Source organism: Ips typographus, linkage group LG3 (assembly GCF_016097725.1).
Source record: "Ips typographus isolate SLU linkage group LG3, UJ_Ityp_2.0, whole genome shotgun sequence".
Classification (NCBI taxonomy): Eukaryota; Metazoa; Arthropoda; class Insecta; order Coleoptera; family Curculionidae; genus Ips; species Ips typographus.
In genome coordinates this window covers 22,218,069-22,245,184 of record NC_138424.1, presented here as the reverse complement: position 1 = coordinate 22,245,184, position 27,116 = coordinate 22,218,069, and the positions used below count along the sequence as shown (strand labels likewise).

General features: G+C 37.0%; 1 protein-coding gene across 4 annotated transcripts in view; it reads right to left on the bottom strand.

Annotated features, from left to right (window-relative positions):
* Window positions 1–5,607: 5,607 nt before the first annotated feature.
* Window positions 5,608–27,116, bottom strand: part of LOC145725916 (uncharacterized) — a 276,687-nt gene continuing 255,178 nt past the window's right edge. For all 4 annotated transcript variants that reach the window (XM_081974838.1, XM_081974837.1, XM_081974840.1 and 1 more), the window contains 2 exons: window positions 7,914–8,069; window positions 5,608–7,858 (listed from right to left, as the gene is read on the bottom strand). In XM_081974838.1, the coding sequence (XP_081830964.1) occupies window positions 7,706–7,858; window positions 7,914–8,069 (309 nt within the window). In that variant the 3' untranslated portion in view covers window positions 5,608–7,705. The remainder of the gene's footprint in view (window positions 7,859–7,913; window positions 8,070–27,116) is intronic.

Genomic DNA, 27,116 nt, shown 5'->3' with positions numbered 1-27,116 from the left:
CCCATATTCAATTAATCCCTTTATTCCAACAATAACCTGCAGGCCGCAAATATTCCATTTTCGTTTGCCTCTAATAATTAATATCTAGATTATATAGAGAGGGTTTCTCTTTGTTTAAGTGCAAGCCGGCTGTTTCTCCATACACATTAAACGCAATTCTCTTATGTATACACTCACAAACTGTATTATAACAACCACGTCTAACTGATATAATGATATTGCAAGTAGTAAATTTCTTGTTTTCCATCATCACTTTCGAAGTTGTTAAATCACTTCGCCGTAATGAGCTATTTCGTCGTGACTCTCCGTTATAAACTAACTCCATGGAGAAAAATCCAGCAAAGTTTCCAACTTCAACTCTATAATGGGGGAGTACCTTGTATTATATATTATTAAGTTAATAAATTCGCGAAGCGTTCGATACATCTCGCGTAATTTTAACTCGATCGATTGGTTGTTAAAAGTGTCGTAACGATGTAAGTTATTAAAAGTTGGTCGTCGTCGAGATCGGAGCCGAACTCCAATTAAGTGCTAAATTGTGAAACAGACAGCGAGTAGCCTCATCAATCATCACTTGGAAGGATAACTGGACGTAGTTTAATCAAGACGGCTCAAGCTGCGAAAATTGATATGACTGAATTAAAAATAAAAGATGAACAACTTTCAAAGTGAGTGAAGACAAAGACTGGTGAAAATTAACAAATTCTGTAATATCAAAGAAACTGTTTCTAATAGTGTGAATATTTTCTTGAAGGAGGCATAAGTCACTCTGGATTCAGGACAGCTGAAACAAAAATTTACTTTTGCGACAAACAATAAGACATATTTTGCGCTTGCTTGAGCTTTAGAAGCTTTTTGAACCTAAACGTAGACGAGATCACGACAAATTCTTGACTAGAAATTTCGGTCAGAAAAAAAAGGATTATCATTGAGTAAACTAAAAAAAAAATAGGAAACAAACAATTATATTATTGAGAACTGCATACCAGAGAAAATAAAGCAAAGTAAACAGGCCTGGATTACGGATGACATTATTAAGCTCTTATTCTCATTATTATTATTCTTTTGCTGTAAACTCAACTTACAGTGCAATTCCTCAAAGAAACACATTTATTTGCCATTTTATTGGCCTCATTCATAAGAACACATCGATTAGCAATCGCTACGCAATTTTCTTATGAATGCACTGACACACACCCGGATTTGACAACACCCAATCATGACTTTAACTTAATTTTTAAAGTAAGTTATTACTAATGTTTTCTGTTTTTTTGTTTCAGGTAACAGCCAGGACCAATCGAGCCAAGATGATGAAGACTCCCCTCCCCCCAACGACTTTCCCCCCGGGTGGCGAGAATTTTTTCTCAAAACCTGGGTAAAACCCAGCCGTAGCTAACTCGGTGCTAATCGGGCTCTGGCTACACCTCCCAGATTTCACCCCGCCTGCCCATATAGGCTATAGGGTACGGAAATCAACCTCCTAACCTCCGATCCAAACTCCCCACAAATATTCTTGGATGATTAAATAATTAGCCCACTAACACACCATGACCAGCTGATAAAGAAAAAAGAATTCAAGACAAGAAGAGCGCAGGAGAGCCCTGTTGTGAGCCGGGGCATCCCTCACCCAGGACAGGGGACGCCGTTGCAACACTGGCAATTCCCGAAAGGAAAACGCCAGTGTCTGTTAACGGAGTCCTTCTTCCGGACCTCTCCTTTTGGTCTACAGCGATGGGAGGGTAAAACCCAGTAGTCTTGCTTGACCCGCTTATCTGAGACCGCTTTCTAGTCATTAATAATGGCGCAAACTGTAAAATTTGGCTCCCTGGAGCTGTAAAGATTACTTACAGTGTGATTCCTCAAAAAAACACATCTAATTGCCATTTTATAATTTCCAAATAGTCCACTGTTTGAATTGTTGCTTTTTATGTATATTTATTAGCCATATCATTCTCTTAAAATTCTTTAAGCTTGCTTTATCAACTTGCATAAAATAGGCAGCAGGAACACGAAATTAACAACAGAACAGCACCATGGAATCATGGAAGATAGGAATGGGACGAAGGAAGATGGAAGGAATACAGTGGAAGAAATATTTAAGGAAGACTAAGAAAAAATTTTTAGAATGACTACTATTTTGAACAACGTTGCTAGAGTTGCTAGGCACCAAACAAAATGATCAAAAACAAGTTATTTATGTTTAGTATGGAGAATGCCATAAGAAAGGAAATAACGTGAAAGTGATTCATCCACCCTTATTTTGGTAAAGGTAAAAGTAAGATAAATAAACAATTTGACATCCATTTCATCAAAAAATAACTAAAAATACGGTGGCACCTAAATCGCACCAGAACCAACTTCTGGCAACATTGCCCCGAAAGTTTCTCCTACTAAATATTTTATTCCGTTTTCTGTCTTTGTTTCGCGCATGCAATTATCAATGTTTCTCTGTCAGCTACACTGTTTTTCTATGATCGGTTTTTCTTTTACCACAACCGTGTGAAAAATGCCTTCAATTCATTTTAACAAGATAAGTTTAAACATAATGTGTTGCATCGTTGATGATCCACTGTCTGATGTGACAGTTGTATTGTTTTCAGTATACTAAGTATACATGATGTCGTTTGACTATGAATTTTGCCAAAGTATGCCATTTTAACAACTGAAAACAACATTTTCTACGTTAAAAAAGTTTCAATTAGCGCTCCGATCTCAGTGTGACAAAACAAGGGTCTGGCGGACATGGACAAGTGAAATTTTCGTTCACGCATTCTATATAGACGTTGCACGTTTCAAAAAGCCAATTAAGCGAGAACAAAACTCGCGATAAATCGGTTTAAATAGCAACAAGCGTAGTGGGACAGGGTTAATAAATCTTTGTTAGGCGGCGAGTGTTACAAAACACAACACTGGGCGGTTTTATCAAACAACAACAAGCATCAATCATTGAGATTGGGCCGTCATTACCATATATTCGCGCGTTTGGTGTTTCGTCTCTCGAACTTTGGGGGTAATTATTTAAATAACAGGACGACCGATGGTCATTGAACGTTCGAGAGCTACTGGACCAATTCTGATTTTTATTTCTAATCACGACAAGAGCCATCAAATGTAGTATTACAATTATTGGACTTTGTTTGATCACCCAGCACTAGACTAAGATAGTCACTTATGAGTACCATCAATTACAGTGTCAGAATGTTTCTCTGAAGAGTTTCATTTTATTCGCTACAATATGTAAGTTTTGATAAACATGTTACTGTCTGTATTTGACAAAGCTGTAAGTGTTTTTAAAACAGTACCCATCTAGAGAAGGAGGGAAGGGGTACGAATCTCTATTTTTTCTGACGGTTGGTTTCCTACACTGGCTCTTTCTGGCACTAAAATGATGAAAAAAAGCAAAACTATCTCGTCAAAAAGCATAACAATTTGTAAAAAAGCTTTAAAAAATAACAAAACTCTTTCAGGATGCAAATTTTTTACTTTTTTTGAGTTAAAGAAGATTTGAGACTGTTATGCAAACTTTCAAATTATTTTTTTAACTACTTATGGAGCATTTGGAAGGTTCTTGGACAGTTTAAAGAGCATATTGAAGGTTCTGGAATGTTTTAGAGATATTTGGACATTTTTAGACAGTTCTAGATTAGTTGAAGAGCATGTGGAATCCTTTAGGCCGTTTTGGAAGGCTTTCGACTGTTTGGGAAGCATTTTGGAGTTCCCGTAGTGTTTTAAAACATTTTTGTTTTTATTATTTACAAAAAGCAAAATCTAGAAATTCGGACTCTACTAATTATTCTACGTGAACGTGAACTTTTTGGTTTATATCGAGACAGGACTGAAAAAGAATGTTAATTCCAAAAAGCACCTCTCGTATCCCAAGTCCTTTGCGGTATCCAAATTGTGTGTCCCCTAGTCTTTTGTAAATTGTTTTCTGAACGATCTTTAAGAAGATTTTCAAGTCTCTGATTTTCAATTTTGAGAAAAACAATATTGTTACGGTTTGGGCCTACTATACTCGAGTCAGGATGAAACCGATGCGCCGCAATATCTGGCCGGGCGCGTATTAAAGTAGGCCACAGTTAGGAAGCGCTACCTGGAAGATTCTTGAATGGTCAAGGCAACCCGCGAAGCGTTTCGCGGTCATTCTAGAACGTGGTTTGTGAATATAAAAGAAGCGGCGTCGACGAGAGTAGTAGAGAGTAGTGTAGTAGTGAATTTGGGAACGCGGTTAAGTTTAAATAGTGGAATAATTGTGGAATTGTAGTAGTGTTTTTAGTAGCTGTGTTAATTATTGTACGGAGTGTTTTGAAGTGTAAATAAATTTATTAATTGTTGAGTTAAATTGACTTTGTGTGAACCCACGGGAAAATCGTAACAATATTTTATCTGTTATCCTATATATTGAAAAGCAAATTGCATCTCAATAATCTTGAAAACTTTTGCGTATAACATTTTTTTGAATTTCTCGAAACAAATAAGATAATGAAGGAAAATCTGGCGTTGATGGGCCACATATTATAAAATACCCGGTACGTGATCCAGGTGTTAACTTTGCAGAAGATCGTAGACTAAACTAAATTTCATCGTGAAACAGTAACAAGGTCATTCCGTCAAGCGAGCGAGATATAATAGAAACTGACGGATGACGGGGAAACTCCGGACCGGGAGAGATAAATTAGCAAAATCTAATTAACAGCTCCATTGTGTTCGGAATCGCAAGATTCGCAAATCGGAGAGTATGTTCGCGACGGAGGATGAAGGGGGTCAAGTGGGCCCCCTGATGGAACGAAGGGCCACTCTTTATCTAATTCGGTTTTTGTTTCGATTGCGATGATATTTTGACGTTAATCTTATTTGAAGAGGGGATTCATTTTATTACAAATTAGCAATGTTGTTTGCGTGACAAAATCTTGTTAAAGTTGCCTTTGTCGTACTACAATACAAGTGGAATTTCAGATTTTACAAGTTGAAATTAAAACTGAGAAAATAGTTGGAATAATTGTTTGGGTCAGACATATCGCTGCACTGTAATTTCTTGCCACCACAAAACTTCAAGAAATCTACACGTAACGCAACTTCCTAATCAGGACATTAGAATTATTGGTAACATCAAACAAATGCCTCCAACTTCAGTTTCTATTTCCCCATGCAACTGGAGAACAGCTTTTAAGTCTTCTGCTTCCTCTTGGTGCGCTTCATCCTGTAAAGATGATAGCGATTACATTAGCCCAGCTAACTGTATCCATTGCAACTAGAAACCATTCCACCAAAGTCATATTCGCCCATTGTCTCAGGTTTTTCAGTCATGAATTTTTTCTTCTCACAGAAAGACCGTTGTCAGTATTTTCGTTTGTTAGTATGGCTTGTCCAAGGAATTTTCAACATCCTGCGGTAGCACCATATTTTGAAGGCATCCACTCTTCTTGGTGTTGTCGCTGGGATCATCCACGTTTTCGTACAACAATGAACCAAAGACATTTCAGCTTACGGAGCCTGGTTTTAAGTTGAGCTTAAAATTAGACATCACAGTTTCATTCTAAAATGTTTGTTGTTATTCACATTGACACGTCTATTTGAAAATGAAGTAAGTTGAATTAAAACAAATAATTAATTTCGTAATGGAGGACATTTATTCATATCTCAGCTACATAAGGTTATTAACATTTACATTAGAATTATGTAACTTGATGGTCGTTAGCAGAACCCGAAACTTAGAAAAAGCACTATTATAACGACTCAAGGAAGCGATAATAGGTACACGTTCAAGCACACCGACGCAATAATAATCATTTAATAATCATAATAATAATAAATATGATTGTTACTTTTTTCTCAGAAGGTCATTGGTCATTCATTCGAATCACATTTTTATTATACAGAGGTAAAAGGTATAATTAGCTTTTTCATAAAAACTTTAAAGCATTATACATTTTACTCTGTTGACAACAAGTAAGCCTTTCTACAACTATAATATCGTAACAAATAGGCGAATACTTTTTTTTTTAACAACGAATGTTATTTTAACAACATTCTTTATAGCATTAAAATTACGTTTAAGTATGTACATACTTGTCTAAATACTGATAATTAAAAAAATAGCCAAGAACAGATATTAGTTAGAATTATTATTATACACTTTGGCTTGTCAGAAAATGAAAATTTGGTCACCAGTTTGTTGGTTTTGGGTAGGTTCTAACAAGTTTTTTTTTATTAATAAATTTCTAGAGTGATTACACTTTATGATATGAAAAATATTTGTTTTCTTGCATTATTTACAAGATTTTTTTGCTTAGTTGATTATCAAATTGTAGTTGATAAAGTAACTTATTGAAATTTAATTCTTAGTATTCGTATAGTAAATAATAATTAAACTTTATACATTATAACCAAGCTAATATCGTAAACTAAAAAGCTCTTCTACAAATTTTGTTCTAAACAAGTTTTTTATTTTTTTAAGTAGTCAATTTAATACGTATTTAGTAATTTCAATTAAAGTTTTTAAAAATCACTATTGCTCAGGTTAGTTAGTGTTTTTATGATTATTATTAGTACGTAATTTATGTGGCACCCAATAATGATCTTGACACTAAAAATCGGTTTTAAAACTTTATTCTAGACACTATTCTATTTTTTTCATACTTTGTATATGTATAATGTATATTCATTTCCTGACAGTTATATATATTTTAGTTATGATATGTCGTCAAATTTTTGTTATATTCACAAATTATGTACAAATCTACTATGGCTAACATTATAGAACCACTTGTAAAATACAATTTTTTTTAATATACACTCAGTTACAAAAAAGTGGGGCATCTAGTTCTGGTTAAGGTCTTTCTAAGAAAATTTAATTTTTATTTTTAATTAATAATGATAATAAGTATAAAATATTATGAATTTATAATTTTTTATAATGCTGCAAATAGATATCGCACTGAAACGTTAGCTGTCAAACTATGACAGCTCGTAACTCGGCCATTTTGACAGTTACAGATGTCCATTTTTCAGCACTGTGTAGCCCGTGAAATTATCTACAAATCACCTATTGGGGAGTTATTGTTCAGACTAATAGTTAGGGAGTTATAGCAGTAAGAACGTTAACTAACTGTACAATTTTGACAGCTCGTATTTCTGTTATTTTCACTGTTACAAAGGTCTAGATTTGACCAATGTGCGTTCAGTTGGTTCTTGTGGTTATTTCTTACATTTAATTCTAAATGTGATTGTTTCAGCGACCCGTTTGATGCCAATTTGAATCAAAATGATTGTGTTAATTCCTCTGTAAAAATATAAAAAAAGTTATTTACAATATCTAAAGGAAAACTTTTAAAAATCATATTGAGAAGAAGTATAATTGCCATTTTTTAGTAGTCAGGAAAATTTGCATTATGGTCGATTTTTGCTAGCGAGTTAGGCATAATTCTTATAATAAATCCCATTATCCCAGTAAAGTGTCTGAAGCCAATTTGAATCATAATGAGATTTGATTTTGTCAAATTAGTGTAAAACTCTAACAAACTATGAAATGAGCCATTTTTTCATAACTGAGTGTAGTGCTATACAACGTAAAAACTGCAACAACACAAAAAAACTAATCAAAATAGTCCAATACTGAAACGTTTTCCTAACACGTGTAGTACCTACACTGTAGCAACACTTGTTAAGAATGTTTAATAATTACAGAAACAAGAAAATGACAATTTTAATACGATTTTTCCTGTAATTCCGGATTTAGACTCGTTTGAGGCTTCCAGGATTCTTCAGTTTCTGAGTGGGGCGCTGTTGCCGCGATTGCAGGCGGGAAACTTTCAGGTTGTGAAGTTTTTTCGCTCAAAACGGTTTTGGCTGCGGTTGCCTTGAAAAAAAAATATTTTATCGGTTATCTAGCATGATTTGGTTGTATAACTTACCTGGTGCTCAACCTCCATCAAATCCTCCAGGTCTTTGTCGTTTCTCGAATTGGACGAGTCCGGAGATCCGGTCATGGTATTTCGGCCATTTTCCAGTGATTCGTTTTCGGCGTGTTCGTCATTGTCTTCGTCAGTGTTGTTCAATGATTTGCTGTCCTGAAAATGAAAAATTATTTTTTGCTTAGCGTCATCAATGATTAGTATACATACGTATAGGAAATAAATTCAATAATAAAAACGTAAAAAAAGTATTCATAAATATATATATAAACCATCTTTATTTCCGAAGAAAAAGGCTATGGACCTACCGGTCTTTCTGCCAATGTTACAGAAACAAAACTTATGTACTAAATATTTGTTAAAAAAAAAAAAAAAAAAAATTATAATGTTTTACAAAGAAAAGGTTAAAATTAATAGTTCGTTTTTTTAGGTAAAATGTTCCAACAGAGTATATTGAGGAAAGGCGTAGCGAGATTGTCTATTTGGTCTTGTGAGGGAGATGGGGTTTATAATTGTCCAGTTGTGGGGGTTGCCTTTCCATTTTGCCTCTAGTTTCGTTAATCGTTCTGTTATTTTTGTCATTTGTGTCCGTTCGTAGAGTAATTCGTTTGTTGGGTTATGTAGCGGGTTTTGAGGATGTCTAATCTTGGTTACTAGTCTAAGTGCAATTTGTTCTGTAGTTTGTATGTGTTTTTTTGTTTTGCTGGTCGCATTAACTCTTAGTATGTGTCCGTAGTCGAGTAGAGGTCTGCAAATAGATTTGTATATTTTAGTTGCAGTTTTTGTGCTTATACCTCTGTTCTTGTACGTCAGGGCTCTGAAATGTTTAGTTCGTTTAATAATTTCAGTTCTCACATTTTGTGCATGTTTTGTAAATTTGAGTTTTTGGTCAAGTGTTATCCCTAAGTATTTTATTTCTGGGCTTGGTGTAGTTACATTACCGTCTGTTGTTATTGTAGGAGAGTTGTCTTTTATTTTGTGATTTGGTAAGAGTAGTTGGTTTTTCGTGGGGTTTGGTGTTAATCTCCATTTGTAGAACCATGCCGTCGTGTGGTTTGTTAATGTCTGAAGCTCCTCTACAGCTTTTGCCGTAGTTTTGGCATGAACTATGAGTGCTGTATCGTCAGCATATTGTAGAATGTAGTCATGTTTGCTTATGTAGTTTTTGTCAAGTAGATTGTGGTTGTATATGTCATGACAGTAGATATTGTAGAGGAAGGGTGATAAAGGCGATCCTTGTGGTAGTCCTTGTTCAGGAATAAAGGGAAAGGAAAGGGTGTTGTCTATACGTATTTCTAATTGTCTGTTTTCCAGTAAGTTTCTAATAATGTGGATTAGGTATTTTGGAGTATTCAGTTTGTGTAGTTTGTATAGTAGTCCTTTGTGCCATACGCTGTCAAATGCTTTGTTGATGTCTATTCATAAATAAAAACGAAAGAAATACGTTTTTTCTTTCTTCTAGTTAAGTTTATCGTGAATATTTTTAGATTTGTAAATATCAATTATAAGGGACAAGACCTGTGAGTCCCTGGAGAACAATTTCAAACTTCTGTATTGTCTTTTCCTTGACAGAATCCATCAAAAGTCTAAAGGAAAAAATTGTAGCTAGTCTAATTATCCTCTATCAAAATCTTAGAAAGATATTTTGTCCTTAAGTTCCTCAGAAATGAGATATTTGCTTAGCAATATTTTAAGCCTTTTTGTAGTACCAGCGGTACTCAAAATGTTGGAATTTGACTCTCTTTAAATCAGTGACACTAACCTAACCTGTCAGTGGTTCCAAAAATGTCCCTTTGCAAAAACTTTATTTTTTCAACAGTTTTTAGAAGCTCAATAATTTGACGCCATTTTTTGTGTAAATTGTAAGACATTTAATGCTGTATAACATATCCCAAAAATTCCTTTGCAAACTTAACTCCATTACTAGGTTTCATAAGCTGCAAGTTGTCTCTATTGTCTGAGTTTTAGTTGAAAACTCGCCTTTTGACTTCAATTAGGATATTTTACAAACCATTATCGACGCCAATTTTCGTGTGAATTGTAGGGAATTATATCCAAAAGTCACTTTGCCGTCTTTAATCTTTCACCAGTTTTCATGAACTTAATTGTGTACACTCTTTAACTTGTTTTCAACTACTTCATTGATTTCTTGAATTAATTTGAGTAGTTCAACTACTTTACAGAAGTAATTGGTAATTCAACTATTATTTAAAATTATTATTGTAATTGCGACAGCTCTTATTACAGCCTACCCAGCTTACTTAATTTAGCTTTAACGTTGAACAAGAAACCACAAAACTGACTTGCGAAATATATTTTCGTGCTCCTTCACGTGAATAATACGATCTTTGGACGGAAAATGACAAATTTCCTTCAATTTTCTTTGCTATGTAAATGGCCCTTAACTCGGGATTCGTTATCTCTTTGTTTCTCAATTGAAAAGCCGGCTCGCTTCTAATTTATATTCTCCCAAAAATCCCCATGGAGATTTAACAGCTTTTCGAGTTTTCAACAATAACAAACAGGGATCGTCTTTATATAATTCGTGACGTCGTCGCACTCTAAGTTGTTTATAGAAATTTCCGAGTGTGCTTTTGATGCCCTGCTGTTGCTATTGTTAATTTTAATTTTGGATCTTCTCGAAGGGGGTCGAGATGAGAACACAAAAGATGTTTAGAGAGCGACTTTATGACCTTTTTGACTCGATTAAACCTCATTAACAACTGAATAACTCTCTCTATGTGACCCGTATTGTTACGGTTAAGAACAGTTCAAGCAAACGTTTCAATGCCGATTTAAAAGATAATCCTAATACAGAAAGTTCATGACAAGTGAATCGTATACAGGTGTGGTAAATCCAAAACCCACCATAGGAAAACCGTGTAACTGATAGAGAAACGTAGATAATTGCATGCGCGGGACAAAGACAGAAAACGAAAAAAATATCAAATAGGCCATATTTTCATATCAAGTAGGCCATATTTTCAGCGCGCTGTTGCCAAAATCCACCCCGTCGACAAAATTAATTTGATTTTGGCAACAGCGCGCTTATCTACGTTTCTTTGTCAGTTACACGGTTTTCTTATGGTCGGTTTTGGATTTACCACATCTGTATATTAATAAAAAAAAAAACTGTTATTTGTGTACAATAAAAAATTGTTTTTACTGTTTCTATGTTTAGCATGCGATTTGTATCATAACCGTATTTTGGTCATTTTTTTTATTACGTCAGCAAGGGAATTTGATGGGCCTGGCAAACATTCTAAAGTTGACTGTTACCTCAACCGACTATATGGTAAAAAAACTTGTATCTCCATTTTGTTAAAGGTAGTGATGGGCGTAAATTTACCATGACCGGTAAGGTAAAGTAAAATTGGAATAGTAAAATTCAGTGTGACCGGAAAATTTACCAATTTTACCAGTACATTTATGGGTCTAATTGAAAGTAATTCTTGTACCAAATCAGTGAAAATCTTATATCTTTTTTATGAAAAAGTAGCCTTATCTAAAAAAATAGCATTTTCAGCTTTTTGTCACTTTATTATGTTTTAATTAATTATGAAGATATTATTACATATTTAAACAATTTGTAATTTACCAGTTGTCAAAACAACTGTCATAAATCTCAGAAAGACTGTTTGAAAAACTGTAAAAAAGACATGTTAAGCGGTTATTCTTACAATTTCTCAGCAAATTTTGACAGTTTTGATTCACTAGTTACAGATTACCTGGTTTTTAGAGGATTACTTAACTAGGCAGTCACGTGACCACTGTCATTTTTGGAATCCTCATTAAATGTCCTATTCGATAACTGCCACAGTTTGAAAGGACAGTCAAGGACAAAATCGCCTGTAAAACCCACTTGGTGTAAGAAAGTGACTGTTTTAAGCACATTTTTGGAATCCTCATTAAATTTCCTATTCAATACCGAGAAAAAACACTACAAAATTTGGTACAGTCAGTGAGATAAGCGGTGTTAAAATTTCAGAAACACAATATTTGTAATTTACTAGGATTTAAAATTTCTCTCGCTTTTATATTGATTCTGATTGCAGTTTTACAACATCTAGACCTTACCGTAAACCATTTAGAACGCCTTTCTTCTAATTACATGAAATTGTTCACTAAAAATCGTCATAAAATGGCAGAGATAAATTATAAAACGAGCCATAACAACGTTTTACGCCGGTCTCTTCCAGGACATGGTTGTCCTTTTATGTACCAATTAAAACGGATGTTTGCGTGGTTTCTAATAATACCGGAAGAAAACGTTAAATTTAAGACTCTGACGTCTCAACTGCACTTACCCCCGAATATGATATTCAGCAGGCCAATTACGTAACAAACGATAACAAATCCCTTTTTCCTCGACCTTTTTTCTCTGCTGTAAGTCCATTCTTATACCTTAAAGGTTGGTAGAACGTAATTAGGCTTTACTCAGCTAAATTAAATGAACTAGACGAAACTTCTAAAAGGTTAATGTATGTCTGGAAGTTTTGTCGAATAATAAATTAAGACGTTGCATTATTGAATAGTGTTTCTTGAAACCTCGCTAAAACGTTTCAGATGTGCTATACCTGAAAATTAATTAGGCTTATAATGTTAGAATCAAGTAATAAATATCTCTTAATGGTCGTTTAGAATTTTTAGGACCGGCGACATCTACCACCCTTTTTTTCACCAATTCTACCACCCTGTGAAAAATGTCAGAATTTGGAAAAAAAAATCTAATTTGACGTCTTAATTGAATCGTCAAAGGATTCAACTTAGCGTGATTTGGTCAACGTCACGTGATAGCCCACCGCCTACTATACTAAAAAGCATAGAAGGTGCTTGTCAAAAACTCCAATATGGCGGAAATAGTGGTGACAGTTTGCGTTTGTTTGTATTGTGGAAATTGAGTTTTTTGAGGATTAGATGGATTTTTACGGTTTAAAATCAAAACTTGAAATTATTGGCGTAAGTTATTTATGTTTGCTGCCGTTCAGAAGTTTTTTTGGCAGCAATTTAAGAAAAAGCCCAACCGTGTCAGTTTTTTACTTTATAAAAAACCGGATCTAACTCAACAGTGGTTGAACACTTTGAAGTGGGATGATTTTACTCCAACACTATACTCAATGGTAGGTATAAGTGCTTTCTAGTACAGTAAACTTATTAGGTACTTGTTACATGCACAGGTATGTGAGTTACATTTTAAAGCATCCTTCATTGTGAGAGCAATACAAATAATTTTGAATGAATGTTCTTGGTAATAACATATGAACCATTTACCAATTTTGCTTACCTAGTTTCAAGGATTTACAGATTTTCTTACTTTGAACAGTGTTTAAACTAGTTTGCTGTGTGTTGTACTTTCCAGGACAAATGTTCTAACCAATTTGTTTAGGCTGGACTTGATTGTGTATAAAAAAGCTCTATCTATATATATCTGGATCAGGAATGAACCTTTTTTTGATTTTTCACTCACAACTTGCAATGAACTACACGAAACAATTAAAAAAAAACATTTTTTTACTGCATCTGCATACGTTTGTGTATAAAACGAAAACCGCTAACGCCGCCATTAAAAGTGACATTTTAGGCTTTCTAGTATAGAGGGCGGTGGATAGCCCCATTCATTAGCTTTCTTTTGTTATATGGTGTGTGCAGCCAGAATGTGTCAAATAATCTAGTTATGGAGAATTTCTTGGAAAATTGCACAAAAATTTACCTGCAAATGAGTTTTTCTAAGACTCTCAGCGTGGATTATTATGGATAACCGCCGCCATTTTGGTACTAAAAGTTAGTATAGTAAATTTTGACCTTGGAAATATAATTCTGCTGATACAAAACGATAATAATTGTAATTGTAATATCAAAAATACAAATACAACTGCACAAAGTAAAATCTAAAACAAAAAATTTAAATTACAACTGGGAAAAAAATTGAAGAAACTGCCAACAAATCAAATTTAAGATACAAAATTAAGAGTAAGGTGTTCAACGGTGTCGCTCACAGGGTTGTGTACAGGGTGCTGCATTTTCGATGGTTTTACGGGGTACAGAGAAAACGGTAATAGATAGAAAAAAAGTAGCATACGTGTTCTGATCTCTTTTTCTGAGCTGAGATGACTGGCGAAAAGTGGGCGGCGCAAACTTCTTTTGTTTCAAAGATACGGGGGGGTTTTCGAAAATTGGTAATTTTTGAACCTCTTCTGTATTTCAGTTGCTCTTAAAGTTATCAAAAAAGGAAAAACGGTTTCCGGTAGAAGTTTTGACGTAGAATCCAATGGCGTAGTCAGTTTTTTTCTATTACGTTTCGTTTCTGACATATGACAGTAAGTTATATTTTTTTAAATGGAACACCCTATATATTTTTAGTTCATTTAATTCTGTTGATTTTTACTTTTTCAACGGTGTATTAAAACATATAAGTTTGTAAACGTTAATCTTGGTAATTAGAAAAAAAGCGTTTCCTTAACAAAAAAGTGCTAAATAATATGTATAAAAATACCCACAGTCGAAACAAAATTTGGCTATGTTCATATTAACATGTTATACAGGTGTGGTAAATCCAAAAGCGACCATAGGAAAACCGTGTAACGGACAGAGAAACGTAGGTAATTGCATGCGCGGGAGAAAGACAGAAAACGAAAAAAATATCAAGTAGGCCATATTTTTAGCGCGCTGTTGCCAAACGCCGTACGTATTCAATACCCCACCGCCCTCTGTACAAGAAAGCCAAGAAGGTGCATGCCAAAAATTCCAATATGGCCGAAATATGGGATTGACAGTTTGCATTTGTTTGTATTGTGGAAATTGAGTTTTTGGATGATTAAATTAATTTTTAAGGTTTAAAGTCAAGACTTGGGATTACTTGCCAAAGTAATTGTTGTTTATATGTTTATTGTTCTAGTGAAAGTGTAGTTTGTGTTCATTTTATTGTGTTATCACTATTGTTATTGTTCCTTCATTGTTCTATAATTTGTGGTTGGTTTTTTAACTTAAATTCTATTGCCTCTACAATATGCCGTCCACTGGTTGTTTGCCAAATTTCTAAAAGCAATTTGGTGAAAGGCCCAAAAGTGCCAGTCTCTTACTTTCCAAAAGACCCTGCTCGAACCCAACAGTGGTTGAAAGCTTTGAAGTGGAATGATTTTACTCCAACACAATACTCAGTGGTAAGTACAATATGCTTTCTCATTCAGTAAACTTATTGCCTCTTACATACATTGGTATGTGACTTATGTGAGTTACATTTTGAGGCCGCCTGTATTTTGAGAGCAACAAAGGTTTACTCTGAAGAAACAGGACAGCTTTTAGAAGTTCCATTGGCACATTTACATTTTAAAAGAAAGGTCTTGGTAATAATATAAAACCCATTTACCAGTTTTGCTTACCTAGATTCAAGGATTTCCAAATTTTCTTTGATTGAGCAGTTTTTACATTAGTTTGTTGTACTTTCCAAGACAAAGGGTTCTAACCAAACTTGCTTTGGCTGGACTTTATTGGATATAAAAAGCCATATCTATACATATCTGGATCAGGAATGAAGCGTTCTTTGATTTTTCACTCACAACTTCTAATCAACTACACGAAAAAATAAAAAAAAACATATTTTTTACTGCATCTCCATAGGTTTGTGTACAAAAAAAATCCGATAACGCCGCCATTAAAAGTTACATTCTAGGCTTTCTTGTAAAAAAGGCGGTGAATACCCTCGACAAACTTACTTACAGCGTTTGGCAACAGCGCGCTAAAAATATGGCCTACTTGATATTTTTTTCGTTTTCTGTCTTTCTCCCGCGCATGCAATTACCTACGTTTCTCTGTCCGTTACACGGTTTTCCTATGGTCGCTTTTGGATTTACCACACCTGTATACATGTCGTTTATAAACAGTTTTTTCAACTTCCACCTTAAAAATAGTAGAAAATAGAAATGGCCACTTTTCTTATTAAAGTGACGGTAGAACTGTTTGTAACTTAGATTTTTAATAAGATTTATTAAAAATATTTAATTTTCTGATGTGTTAGTTTATATGGTTTCCGATTTTGTTTGGTATTTTAGATATTGGCCTTTTTTAGCTTAGCAAAGGTCTTTTTTTAAAATAACAGGATTAACCTCTACAAACTTATATGTTGTAATACACCGTTGAAAAGGTAAAAATCAACAGAATTAAATGACGTAAAAATATATAGAATGCTCCATTTAAAAAAATTTAACTTAATGTCATATGTCAGAAACTAAACGGAATAGAAAAAAACTGACTACGCCATTGGATTCTACATGAAAACTGTACAAAAATATCGCCAGTGCATCCTCCGTAAAGTCATTTGAGAGTTTCTCACGTGACATCTGTTTGTTTTTTAATTAATGGCGTTTTCGATCGGCAAATTTAGTGCAAAACTAATCTATATCTGTATCCTGCTCTATCAAATGTCATTGAAACAGTGTGGCAATACACTGGTTTTGCACTAACCTTGCCAATCAAAAACGCCATAAATATGTTGACACACATTTATCTTTGAACGGTGGCCTTTCAAGACGTCAAGACGTCAAATTTTCCTCTCGCTCAGTTCACATGTAATAGAAAAAGAACGACAATTATTACGTCATTGCCACTAGCTCTGGGACGGACTGTATGTAGTTATTAACGATTTTTAATTTGAGCTTTTGCACTAATACTTTTTACAAACATCCTGTATGCACACTTTTGAACCAATTGAAATCTCTGCACACATTTATGCCGTTTTCGATTGGCAGGTTTAGTGCCAAACTCGTGTATCACCATACTATTTCAATGACATTAGATAGAGCAGAATACATGAGTTTTGCACTAAACTCGCCATTAGATAATTGCACTACGAGCAAAACTGTATTCGCTACAATTTAAACGGGTTTCTTACAGTAAAAATGCATCTTTTATCCGGATTTCAATAGCGAAGCAGCATTCACGTTAGCACAAACGAGTTGAATGGAAAAAAGGGGTTTTGCCTTGCTGGCGCCCCTTAAATTTTACTTCCTCTCAGGATGGGTTGGTTTCCTGGTCTGGTCTTTATGTAATAAAAAGAAATCAATCAATCAACGGTTATCCGGTTGCGTGTCGCCTTAATTTGCGACCGGTAATAAAGATCGCGCTGTCAATCGGTTGGGGGGCGCAGCCCTGCCCGTTTTCTTTATCAGAAAGTTCAGGAGAGGTCCATTATATAATAATTATTATACTTTCCCTCTAGATAAGTTAATGGGAAGCCTTATACAGGGTTATTAACGTTATTCGACACGGAAGATTGTGAACTATTTAGTTTTATAGCTATTTATGTACCAAGGGCGTTAGAGGGAACATAATGTCCTGAACAGGAACAGGCTGGACAGGTTTCGGTCTGATGGGCACTATACTCTACCTAACGCCTGTGGTGAATACAATGTTCCTGGCATTGAAATATTATTATTTTACCTGAATGATGTGACTTTGATAGTCCTGTCAGTCAGTAAAAATGGCAAAATTTACATAAAAAATCAGTTGAAATTCGAGAAATATCGATTTTCCAAAAAAACGAGCACAGGAATCGTTAATAATTTTCGACAGATAATTAAATCTACTGTAACTATAAAATCAATCACCCCTGAATCAAAAAGCTTGTTCTTTTAGCAATACCCAAGCCAATTTTCGTTAATAAAAATCATTCAGAAGTTGAGTGATTAAACTTTAAAAGTTGTTCTGGATTTTTAGAAAATATCTGAGAAACTGTAGTTTTGACATATTTCACCAAAATTTTTGATTTCATTACGTTGAAAATTAAGTAAAATACTGGGTATTCCATTTGAAAAAATGTAACTTCGATCGGTAAATATTGAAAATAATTTTAAAAGATACTTTTAATAGCTCATAACTAAAGATCTTTATAATAATTTTATATAATTTAAAACTAAGTAGTTTAGTTACAATTTTCCGAGCAGAAATAACGTGAATAACCCTGTAGATTTCCCAGCTGGTAAATAAAAGCTTCTCAACTAAGGAAAAAAAAATATAAAACTCGTTAATCCTCATTCCAGAAAAGTTTGGTTAACTAAGAACGATCAGGCAACTACATAATGAGGACGGACTGAGGGGCGTTTCTTGTTTAAACTTTATCCGCAACTAAGCTACTTAAAGTAGTGAAGTCCGGATAACAGATTGGGTGACCGTCTTAAGATTGATAGTTTTGTTAGTGGAGTTTTTAACTTGATTTTTGTCCAACGGGTCTTTGCTGTCATTTTGGTTGGTTTTACTCACTTAGTCGATACAAAGTTTACCTTTAGAGATACAAAATCGATTAAATATGTAAGTGTCAAAGAGTATTACACAAACTCTAATTTTGAGATTGAAATATTTTTAAAAAATGCCTAAAAAATTTTGAACCAAACCAGATGCAGTTTCCAAGCAAAATCCTTCAAATTTTAAAGCCCCAAAATTTTTTTTTATATGAGTACATACATAAAAATTCTACGTAAAATAATAATAATAATAATGTACTTTATTTAGCGTTTGCTATCAGTGTGTACCAGCCAAATGGAATAAATTCGTTAATAAATAAACGGTGGCGTTTTGGGAAAAACGCTCGGACACGTCGATTTGTATCTTTAGTTGCGCTTTTTTTTCAAAAAAAACTTTTTATACAGGGTGTGTCATGCCACAGTGGCCAATATCAACTTTCTTATTTTAAATGCAACACCCTGTATATTATTTAATTTTTGGATTCCTCAGAAAATTCTAGACATATTTCATGTACAATGTCCTATACCTATCTTCAACTGTTTCGGAAATATTAAGTGTTTTCGGATTTATTGCAACAATTAACATGGAAAATAGAAAATTATTTGATTACAGAAATTCGCTGCAATACACTGAAAAACTAAAAAGTAATACCGTTTATTTCTTAATATTGTAAAAACAAAGAAAAACATAAATGTCAATGTAGGAGATGTTCAAAATGCTCGCCGCGAACGTCTTGGCAACATCCTAATCTTGTGTAGAAATTTCTTCTAACGTTACTCAACATCTCAGGTGTGACCGATCTAATCGCATGCGTTATTCGTCTTCTTAAGTCAGCTAAGTCGAGGGGTTTAATTTGGTATACAATACTTTTGACATATCCCCATAAGAAGAAGTCTAATGACGTCAGATCAGGGGATCGTGCTGGCCATTCCATCGATCCTCGCCTCCCTATCCACCGATTTGGAAATATTTGGTTAAGGTACTGCCGGACATTTATTTGATAATGGGGCGGTGCTCCATCTTGCTGAAACCATATCATATTCGCAGGAACTTGTGGGTTTGCTGGATCAGAATATAAGTTTGTCAAAGTCGGCACGACATCATTTTGGAGCAGTGCTAAATAATTATCTCCATTTAAATTGCCATCAATGAAAAAGGGACCTATGATATGATCTCCAACAATTCCTGCCCAAACATTAACCTTTTCGGGATATTGTGTATGTTCTACCCTCATCCAGTGAGGATTTTGTGCAGACCAATAGCGGCAATTTTGACGATTAGCATGACCGTGAAGTGTAAACGTGCACTCATCAGAAAAAAGAACATGTTCTAACTGCATCACATTGTTATCAAGCATTGCCATCATTTGTTCACAAAAATAGAGTCGCCTATCAAAATCGTCTTCCAGGAGCTCCTGAGTTGGTATCAGTTTATAGGGATGCATTTTATTTTCTTTTAATGTTCGAAAAATTGATGAATGGCCAACATTGAACAGTGGGGCAGCTTTTCGACTAGAATTATGTGGGTTTTCTTCAAACTCAAGCATAATATCCAATTTGGTTTCATCATTTATTGTATTGGCAGCTGCTTTTTTTATCGTTCTTACATGACCAAGCTCGCGAAACTGCTTTTCTATTTTACTAATTGTCCCTTGGGATATAGGCGGCAAATCTGGAAATTTTTCATGAAATAACCGAGCAACTTCACTTTGTGTCCGTATGTTGTCTCCATAACCAATCATCTGTAGAATTGTTATTTTGTGCATTTCTGTTAAATAAACCATTTTTCTGATATTATGGAGTTAACGAAATTAAAGCGACTATAACACTGACACTAATCACTACTGTCATGCAGACAGACAACACTCTGCTAAGGCCGTGCGTTTTCAACGCAAGTAAACAAGACTTTTTATAGTTCTTTTATTTCATATCAGTAAGAAGGAACGCTAAAATGGTTTTTGCTTACTTTCTCATTATCAAAACCTAAATGGGAAATAAGTATTGAGTGTGTTGCAGCGAATTTCTGTAATCAAATAATTTTCTGTTTTCCATGTTAATTTTTGCAATAAATCCGAAAACATTTAATATTTCCGAAACAGTTGAAGATAGGTATAGGACATTGTACATGAAATATGTCTAGAATTTTCTGAGGAATCCAAAAATTGAATAATATACAGGGTGTTGCATTTAAAATAAAAAAGTTGATATTGGCCACTGTGGCATGACACACCCTGTATAAAAAGTTTTTTTTGAAAAAAAAGCGCAACTAAAGATACAAATCGACGTGTCCGAGCGTTTTTCCCAAAAAGCCACCGTTTATTTATTAACGAATTTATTCCATTTGGCTGGTACACATCACTGTATACAAAAACCATTCACAAAATATATATAAAAAATTTTTCAAAATAAATTATAAATATTGTCACGTTTAGGGGGTAGCGCAGGAAGAGAAACAACAACGTAGTACAAGTATGTCTCCTTTATTTTATTCTCAAGACGATGCTTAACCAAATCTTACCCCCAGATTACGAGGGCCGCTAGTACCGCTACAGGCGGGACGCCCATGGAACACTCTCTACGAGGGGGTGCGCGGGGGTGTGTGTGTGTGTGGGTGTGCGTAAGGCCTTCTGATGTGCCGCCAAGCGGAACCCGCTCGATACGAGCAGGGAACCCCTGTAACCGACAAGCCCGAAGGACTTACTTTATGCACAGCAAGCCCCCTTTGAAGTGTCGCCAAGCGAAACCCGCTCGATACGAGCAGGGAACCCCTATGATCGACACTTCCTAAAGGACCTACTTTAGGCGCTGAAAGGGTCAAGAGTCCCGACGGTCACCACTGGGTTGCGCAAGGACTCAAGTCTGTTCAGCCTGGATATCCAAGAAGGTATCGAGCCGTCCGGGCACTAGGAAGTTCGGACTGATGCTCGATAGACCGACCCAGAGACCAGTAATCTTCGATGGCTTGAGACGCTGATTAAATACTCGTCTCATGACCCCAATTTGCCGGTCTCGCTGATTCGGCAGTGCACTGGGGGAGACCGGGGCCAGACTAGGTAACGGAACATGGTGCAACTTATGTTATTCGTGACATCTCCCCCCTCTGAAGAGTGTTCGCCCCGGACACTTAACCCTAACTTAACTAAATAACCTACATGCCCCATGGCTTTATTTACAACGTGTGATCAATCGTAACTTATGTCCTATTACGCTCCCCTTGTTATCTCCCTTGTGGTTCTCCTGGAATCTGTCGCTACTTCGTGGAGGGCGGCCTTGTCCTGCTTCGTCTTGCCTTCCTGTGCGCCAGAGCACCCGTTACTCAGTTCGCGGGTGGTGGCGCCCCTTTGGACTGACTTTCCTTGTCACCTTCGAAGTACGCGGGATGGTCGCTCTAGGTTGTGCTGTCCTGGCGGGAGAGGGCGTAATGATTGGTCAACCTACTTTAATAATTGTTTAGACTATGTAAGCTTTATGAAATATACTGAGTTTGCACCCTACTTATGCAAAATGTTACCCTTACAACTTATTTTATTGTTCAACTTCCTTGCTTTCTACGTCTGAATCCACATCGGATATATCCCCCAAAGTCCATTCATCGTAAAATGGTAAAATCCTCCCTATGTGCACTATATCCGTTTTTTTTTCCTTTTTCCTGTTTTACTTCATAGTTAACTTCACTGAGTTTCTTTATTATTCTGTAGGGTCCGAACCATCGTAGCAGCAGTTTCTCACTTTTTCCCACTTTCCTGATTGGGATGAATATTTTCACCCTATCTCCTACCTCAAATTCACCATCTCTGTGATATTTGTCGTAAATGTCCTTGTCCTTCTCTTGTTTTTTGTGGATATTATCTACAGCAATTGCCCTTAACAATAAAGCTTTCTCTCGTAATTCGTTTGTGTTCGATTCGTCCTCAGTTTCTAAAAGGGTGGCGTCGAGTGGGAGTGTGGGGTTCCTTGCGAATATTAGTTGAAATGGGCTAAAACGTGTCGTCTCTTGTTTGGCCGTATTGTATGCAAATGTCACGAAAGGCAGATAAGTGCACCAATCTGTCTGCTCTGTGTTGCAGTATAGTGACAGCATGTCTGCCAACGTTTTGTTTAAGCGTTCAGTTAGGCCGTTGCACGAGGGGTGGTATGCCGTTGTAAAACTGCTTTTCAGACCCATAATCTGTTGTAGTTCCTGCACTAGTTCGGATTGGAATACCTTGCCTCTATCGCTGAGGATGCTTCTAGGAACGCCGTGAATTAGTATTACTCGTTCTAATAGGAACTTTGCCACAGGTCCTGCCTTCCCGTTAGGCAGGGCCGCTGTGATGGCGTATCTTGACGCGTAGTCTGTCACCACTACTATCGTTGTCTTGCCTTGGTTACTCCTCCGGAATGGTCCCAGTAGGTCTATCCCTACTTTATCAAATACCTTGCCCACTTTTATTGGCTGGAGTAACCCCAATGGCTTATCATTTGTTGGCCCTTTTCTCGCCTGGCAGTCCCTACATCCTTTAACGTAATTTCTGACGTCCTTAGTCATAGAATCCCAATAGTATTTGGGAGTAAGTCTACTTAGAGTTTTTGTTACCCCCATGTGTCCGCTGGTAGGTGCGTTGTGAGCTTCCCACAAAATTTCCTCCCTAAGTGACCGGGGTATCACGAGTGCGTGTTCCAGTCCTTCCTTGGTTTGTGTTGCTCTATACAGAACGCCCTCCCTCAGCCTAAAATTCTTTATTTTTCGTCGTGTCAGTGCGTCAACGTTTGTTGATTCGGGGTTGCTTATTGCTGATTTTAATTCTAGTATGGCCTTATCCTTATTCTGCAATTCTCCTATGTCTAACGTTGATATCGTGAAAGTGGGTATATCGTCCAATTCATCCAATTCGACTTCGCTCCACCCTGCCACCGGGTTCCGTGATAGACAGTCCGCATCTTGGTGCTTACTGCCTTTTTTGTAGACTACCGTGTAGTCAAATTCTGCCAACTTGAGAGCCCAACGTGCTAATCTTCTTGAGTGATCTTTCACATTGTGAATCCAACATAAAGCGTGATGATCTGTTACGATTTTTACAGGGTGACCATAAATTAGATGCCTTAGGTAGGTCATCCCCCAGACTGCTGCTAATAGCTCCAGCTCGCTGATCGAATAGTTCTTCTCAGCTTTTGACAAGGCCCGGCTTATATATGCTATCGGGTGGTCTTGACCGTCACTGCCTTCTTGGAGCAGAATTGCCCCTATTCCATCTATACAGGCGTCCGTGTGCATTGTACATCCTACATTTGGATTGTAATGTTTTAATACTGGGGATGACGTGAGTTTTTCTTTCAGCAGCTCAAATGCTTTCACTTGATCTTCACCCCAGCAGAATTTGTTCTTTTTTGTGGCCTCATGTAAGGGCCGTGCCAATACCGCGTAATCCTTTATAAATTTCCTATAAAAATTGCATAATCCTAAAAAGCTTTGTAGGTCCTTTGTTTTCTTGGGTGTGGGGAATTGCTTAATCCCTGCAAGTTTTTCTTCCTCTGGGCTTATTCCTTCTTTGCTTACTGTGTAGCCCAAAATCCTTATCTTTTCCTGTAAATATTCGCATTTACTCGGTTTTAAGGTCAGATTGGCTTCTCTCATTTTCTGGAATACTTTTTGTAATTTTGCTAAGTGTTCCTCTAAGTTCTCTGAATAAATAATAATATCATCTAGATATATTAGTATGTCCTTCCACTTTAAGTCCCTAAATATTTTATCTGCAAGTTGTTGGAAGGTTGCCGGTGCATTGCATAGACCAAAGCTTAACACGTTGAATTCGTATGATCCATGTCCCTGTGCCGTGAAAGCGGTGTATTGTTTGGATGACTCTTCTATAGGTATCTGCCAGTAACCTGAGAACATGTCCAAAGTTGTAAAGTACTTGGCATTTCCCATGTATGTGAGAATGTCATCGATTTGTGGTATCGGGTAACATGATTTTTTGGTGACTGGGTTTATAGTTCTTTTGTAATCCACGCAGAACCTCGTGGTACCATCTTTTTTTTCACCAGTACAACGGGGCTCGCCCATGGCGAGTGGCATGGTCTTATTACTCCGCAATCGAGCATTTCTTTTATTTGTGTGTCAATGATTTCTCGCTCGGATTGTGATACTCTATAAGGGCGGCATTTTACTGGTTTATCTTCTGTCACTTCTATTTTGTGCTCTATAAGTTGTGTTTTGCCCATATATTTTGGTGACTTGCAAAACACATCCTCATATTCAACTAGTAGACTCTCTAGTTCCCTTTTGAACTGCTTATCCCTAATGTGGTCCAGTTTGTGGTCTTCTAATGTCACCACTTCTTCGTCTATTCTCTGTGTTGTAAAGAGTGCTGTGGTGCTCAAACCACTGGGCTCTTCTAGCCGTGCCACCGTTGTGTCTTTGTAAATAACCCTTCTAGTTGGCCCTATGTTCTCGAGGGTCAATGATATAGAGTTTTCGGCTCTTTCTAGGTTGCATAGTAGGTTGTTGCGTACTAGCCATCCCTCGTTTTGTACTAATAACATCTCTGTAGATAGGGGTATTTTTGGTTCAGTTTTGATGGATTTTTTCTCTCCTGGCTTCAGAGTGTAATCTTCCTTTGCCTTCAACTTAATTATCCAGCGGTCATCGTTTTCTATGTAGTTCGGCAGGGTGTTCCAGGAGCTGGTTTCTTGTGTCTTGGTCTTTCTTGGTCGGGGTTCTCTATTTTTTGAAACCAGCACCGTCACACTCGTTTCCTTGAAGGTCTCATACAGCAAGTCTTTAAGCTTCTCCCAATCTGACTCGCTGTTTGCGGTTGCGGATGTCAATCTAGGTATAGCCACCTTACTTATTTTATTTCGTATTGCCCAATCTTTCAATTTCCTACAGCAATGTTGGAGCGTATGAGTAGGGATATATTCGCTACCCTCTTCTTTTACTACCATCTGTAGGGTATGTCTGTTTTTCTTAAACAAACTGACCACGCTCCCTACGGGTAGTTTTTCTGTGTTGTAATCTGCCAAATGGTCCCTGATGGCTTTTCCTACTCCTCTATCTCTACTGGGAGCCGAAGAGACTGCAACGGCCCATGCAGTGCTGCTTGGAAGACTGAAGATGGACCCAGGTATTTCTTGGATCACTTCTCTCCAGCTTCGTGTTTTGCATGGTATTTTGGGTGCAGAATCTTGCTTTGCCCCGAGCGGTATCACCAAATCTTGATTTAGGGTGAGTATGTTGGATATTAAGCAAATTGCTGCCTGCATTTCCCTTAAGAACTCCATGCCCAAAATAAGGGGTTGTGGTGTATTCTCCAATATCGTTGCTTTAATTTCTAATTTTTTCTCGTAATTGCCTCTGAGCTCCAGTGATGCCAATGTGTCGCCTAGACTTCTTACTTTCTGACCGCCAGCTGTCACAAGCAACGTGGGTGGGTCTCTGATCCTATGTTTTTTGTTGACCAGGAGATGGCTTATCACATTTAGTTCCGCACCTGTGTCAATAATCGCCGGTACGTAATAATCGTTCACAACAGCATTTATGTATAGTATCTTATAGCACGTTGTGCCCCGAGTGGAGAGGGTGACGGGGCTTAGTTTTGCCACCCCCTGGAGTTTGGGTGCTGCTGTCTACTTCTACACACAGCAGCAAAGTGGCCTATTTTACCGCAGTTGTAGCACCTGAGCCTGTTGTCATATGTCCTCGTGGATTGGTACTGTCTTTCTGGATTACTGGCGTGGTTTGTGCCATAGTCTCTCCTGAGCGGTGGCGGGGTTCTGTAAGGGCGGGGATTGCCAAAAGGTGACTGTCTTTGTGCTACTGGTCCAGCGGCCTGTTCTTCTATTTGATGCTGCGGTCTAAAAGTGAGCGGTGTCGAGAACTTTTCAGGAGCGTTATCTATTGTGATGCAAAGTTTTTTGACTTCGTCCAAGTTCCTAGGTGGGTTATTAGGAAAATTTGTGAGCCAGTAGTATTTAGCTCTTGGTATATCTTTTAGCCCACTCTGGAAAATATCTACGAATTCGTCGAGATCCACGTTTTCTTTGTATTCTTCGTATAGGACCCTTAGATCATAGAAATAATTCTTTGTCTGTTCCAGGTCCCTTTGCTTCCTTTGCCTTAACTTTGCAAGCAAATGGCGACTGTTGATACCGTCGCTAAACTCAGTCTTGAATGCTTGACAAATGTGTTGCCAGTTGCTGTCAGGGTTTGCTGCTTTATATTCTCTATACCAAATGTTTGCGGCGCCCTGCAGGTACGAGTGAAAGTATAGTATTTTTAACGCATCGTTCCAGCTATTGGCCACTGCCGTTCGCTCGTATGTGCCGATAAACTGAGGGGCTGAATCACTGCCCGGGTTGAACGTTGGTGGGCTGATGAATTGAGGTAGTGCGGGTGTTTTCTCCCCTGCCTCAACCGCCGAAATGGTAATGTCCGCCATTTCTCTTGACCCCTTCTTGCCTTCTAATGCTTTATCTCCTTTCTCAGGGTGTCCTTGTGCTCCTGTCTCTATCACTGTATTTTCCAGATCGTTTTCTGTTTCTTGTGGCTGCTCAATGTCTTCCCTTCTTGTATTTACAAGCGTAAGGGTTAGATAATCTGTTTCTTGCATCCAAGGGTCTCCTACGCTTGAGCTCCTGTGCCTTGGTTGAAAGGGGCTGCTAGGATTTGCTGATCTCAAGTTGTACGCTTTTCTCATTCCTGTTAGGGCGTACGGCTTGGTTTGGCCACAGATATGGAGATCAGTAGCCCCGGGATTCAACAAGGCGCCTCCACCATGTCAGGTTTAGGGGGTAGCGCAGGAAGAGAAACAACAACGTAGTACAAGTATGTCTCCTTTATTTTATTCTCAAGACGATGCTTAACCAAATCTTACCCCCAGATTACGAGGGCCGCTAGTACCGCTACAGGCGGGACGCCCATGGAACACTCTCTACGAGGGGGTGCGCGGGGGTGTGTGTGTGTGTGGGTGTGCGTAAGGCCTTCTGATGT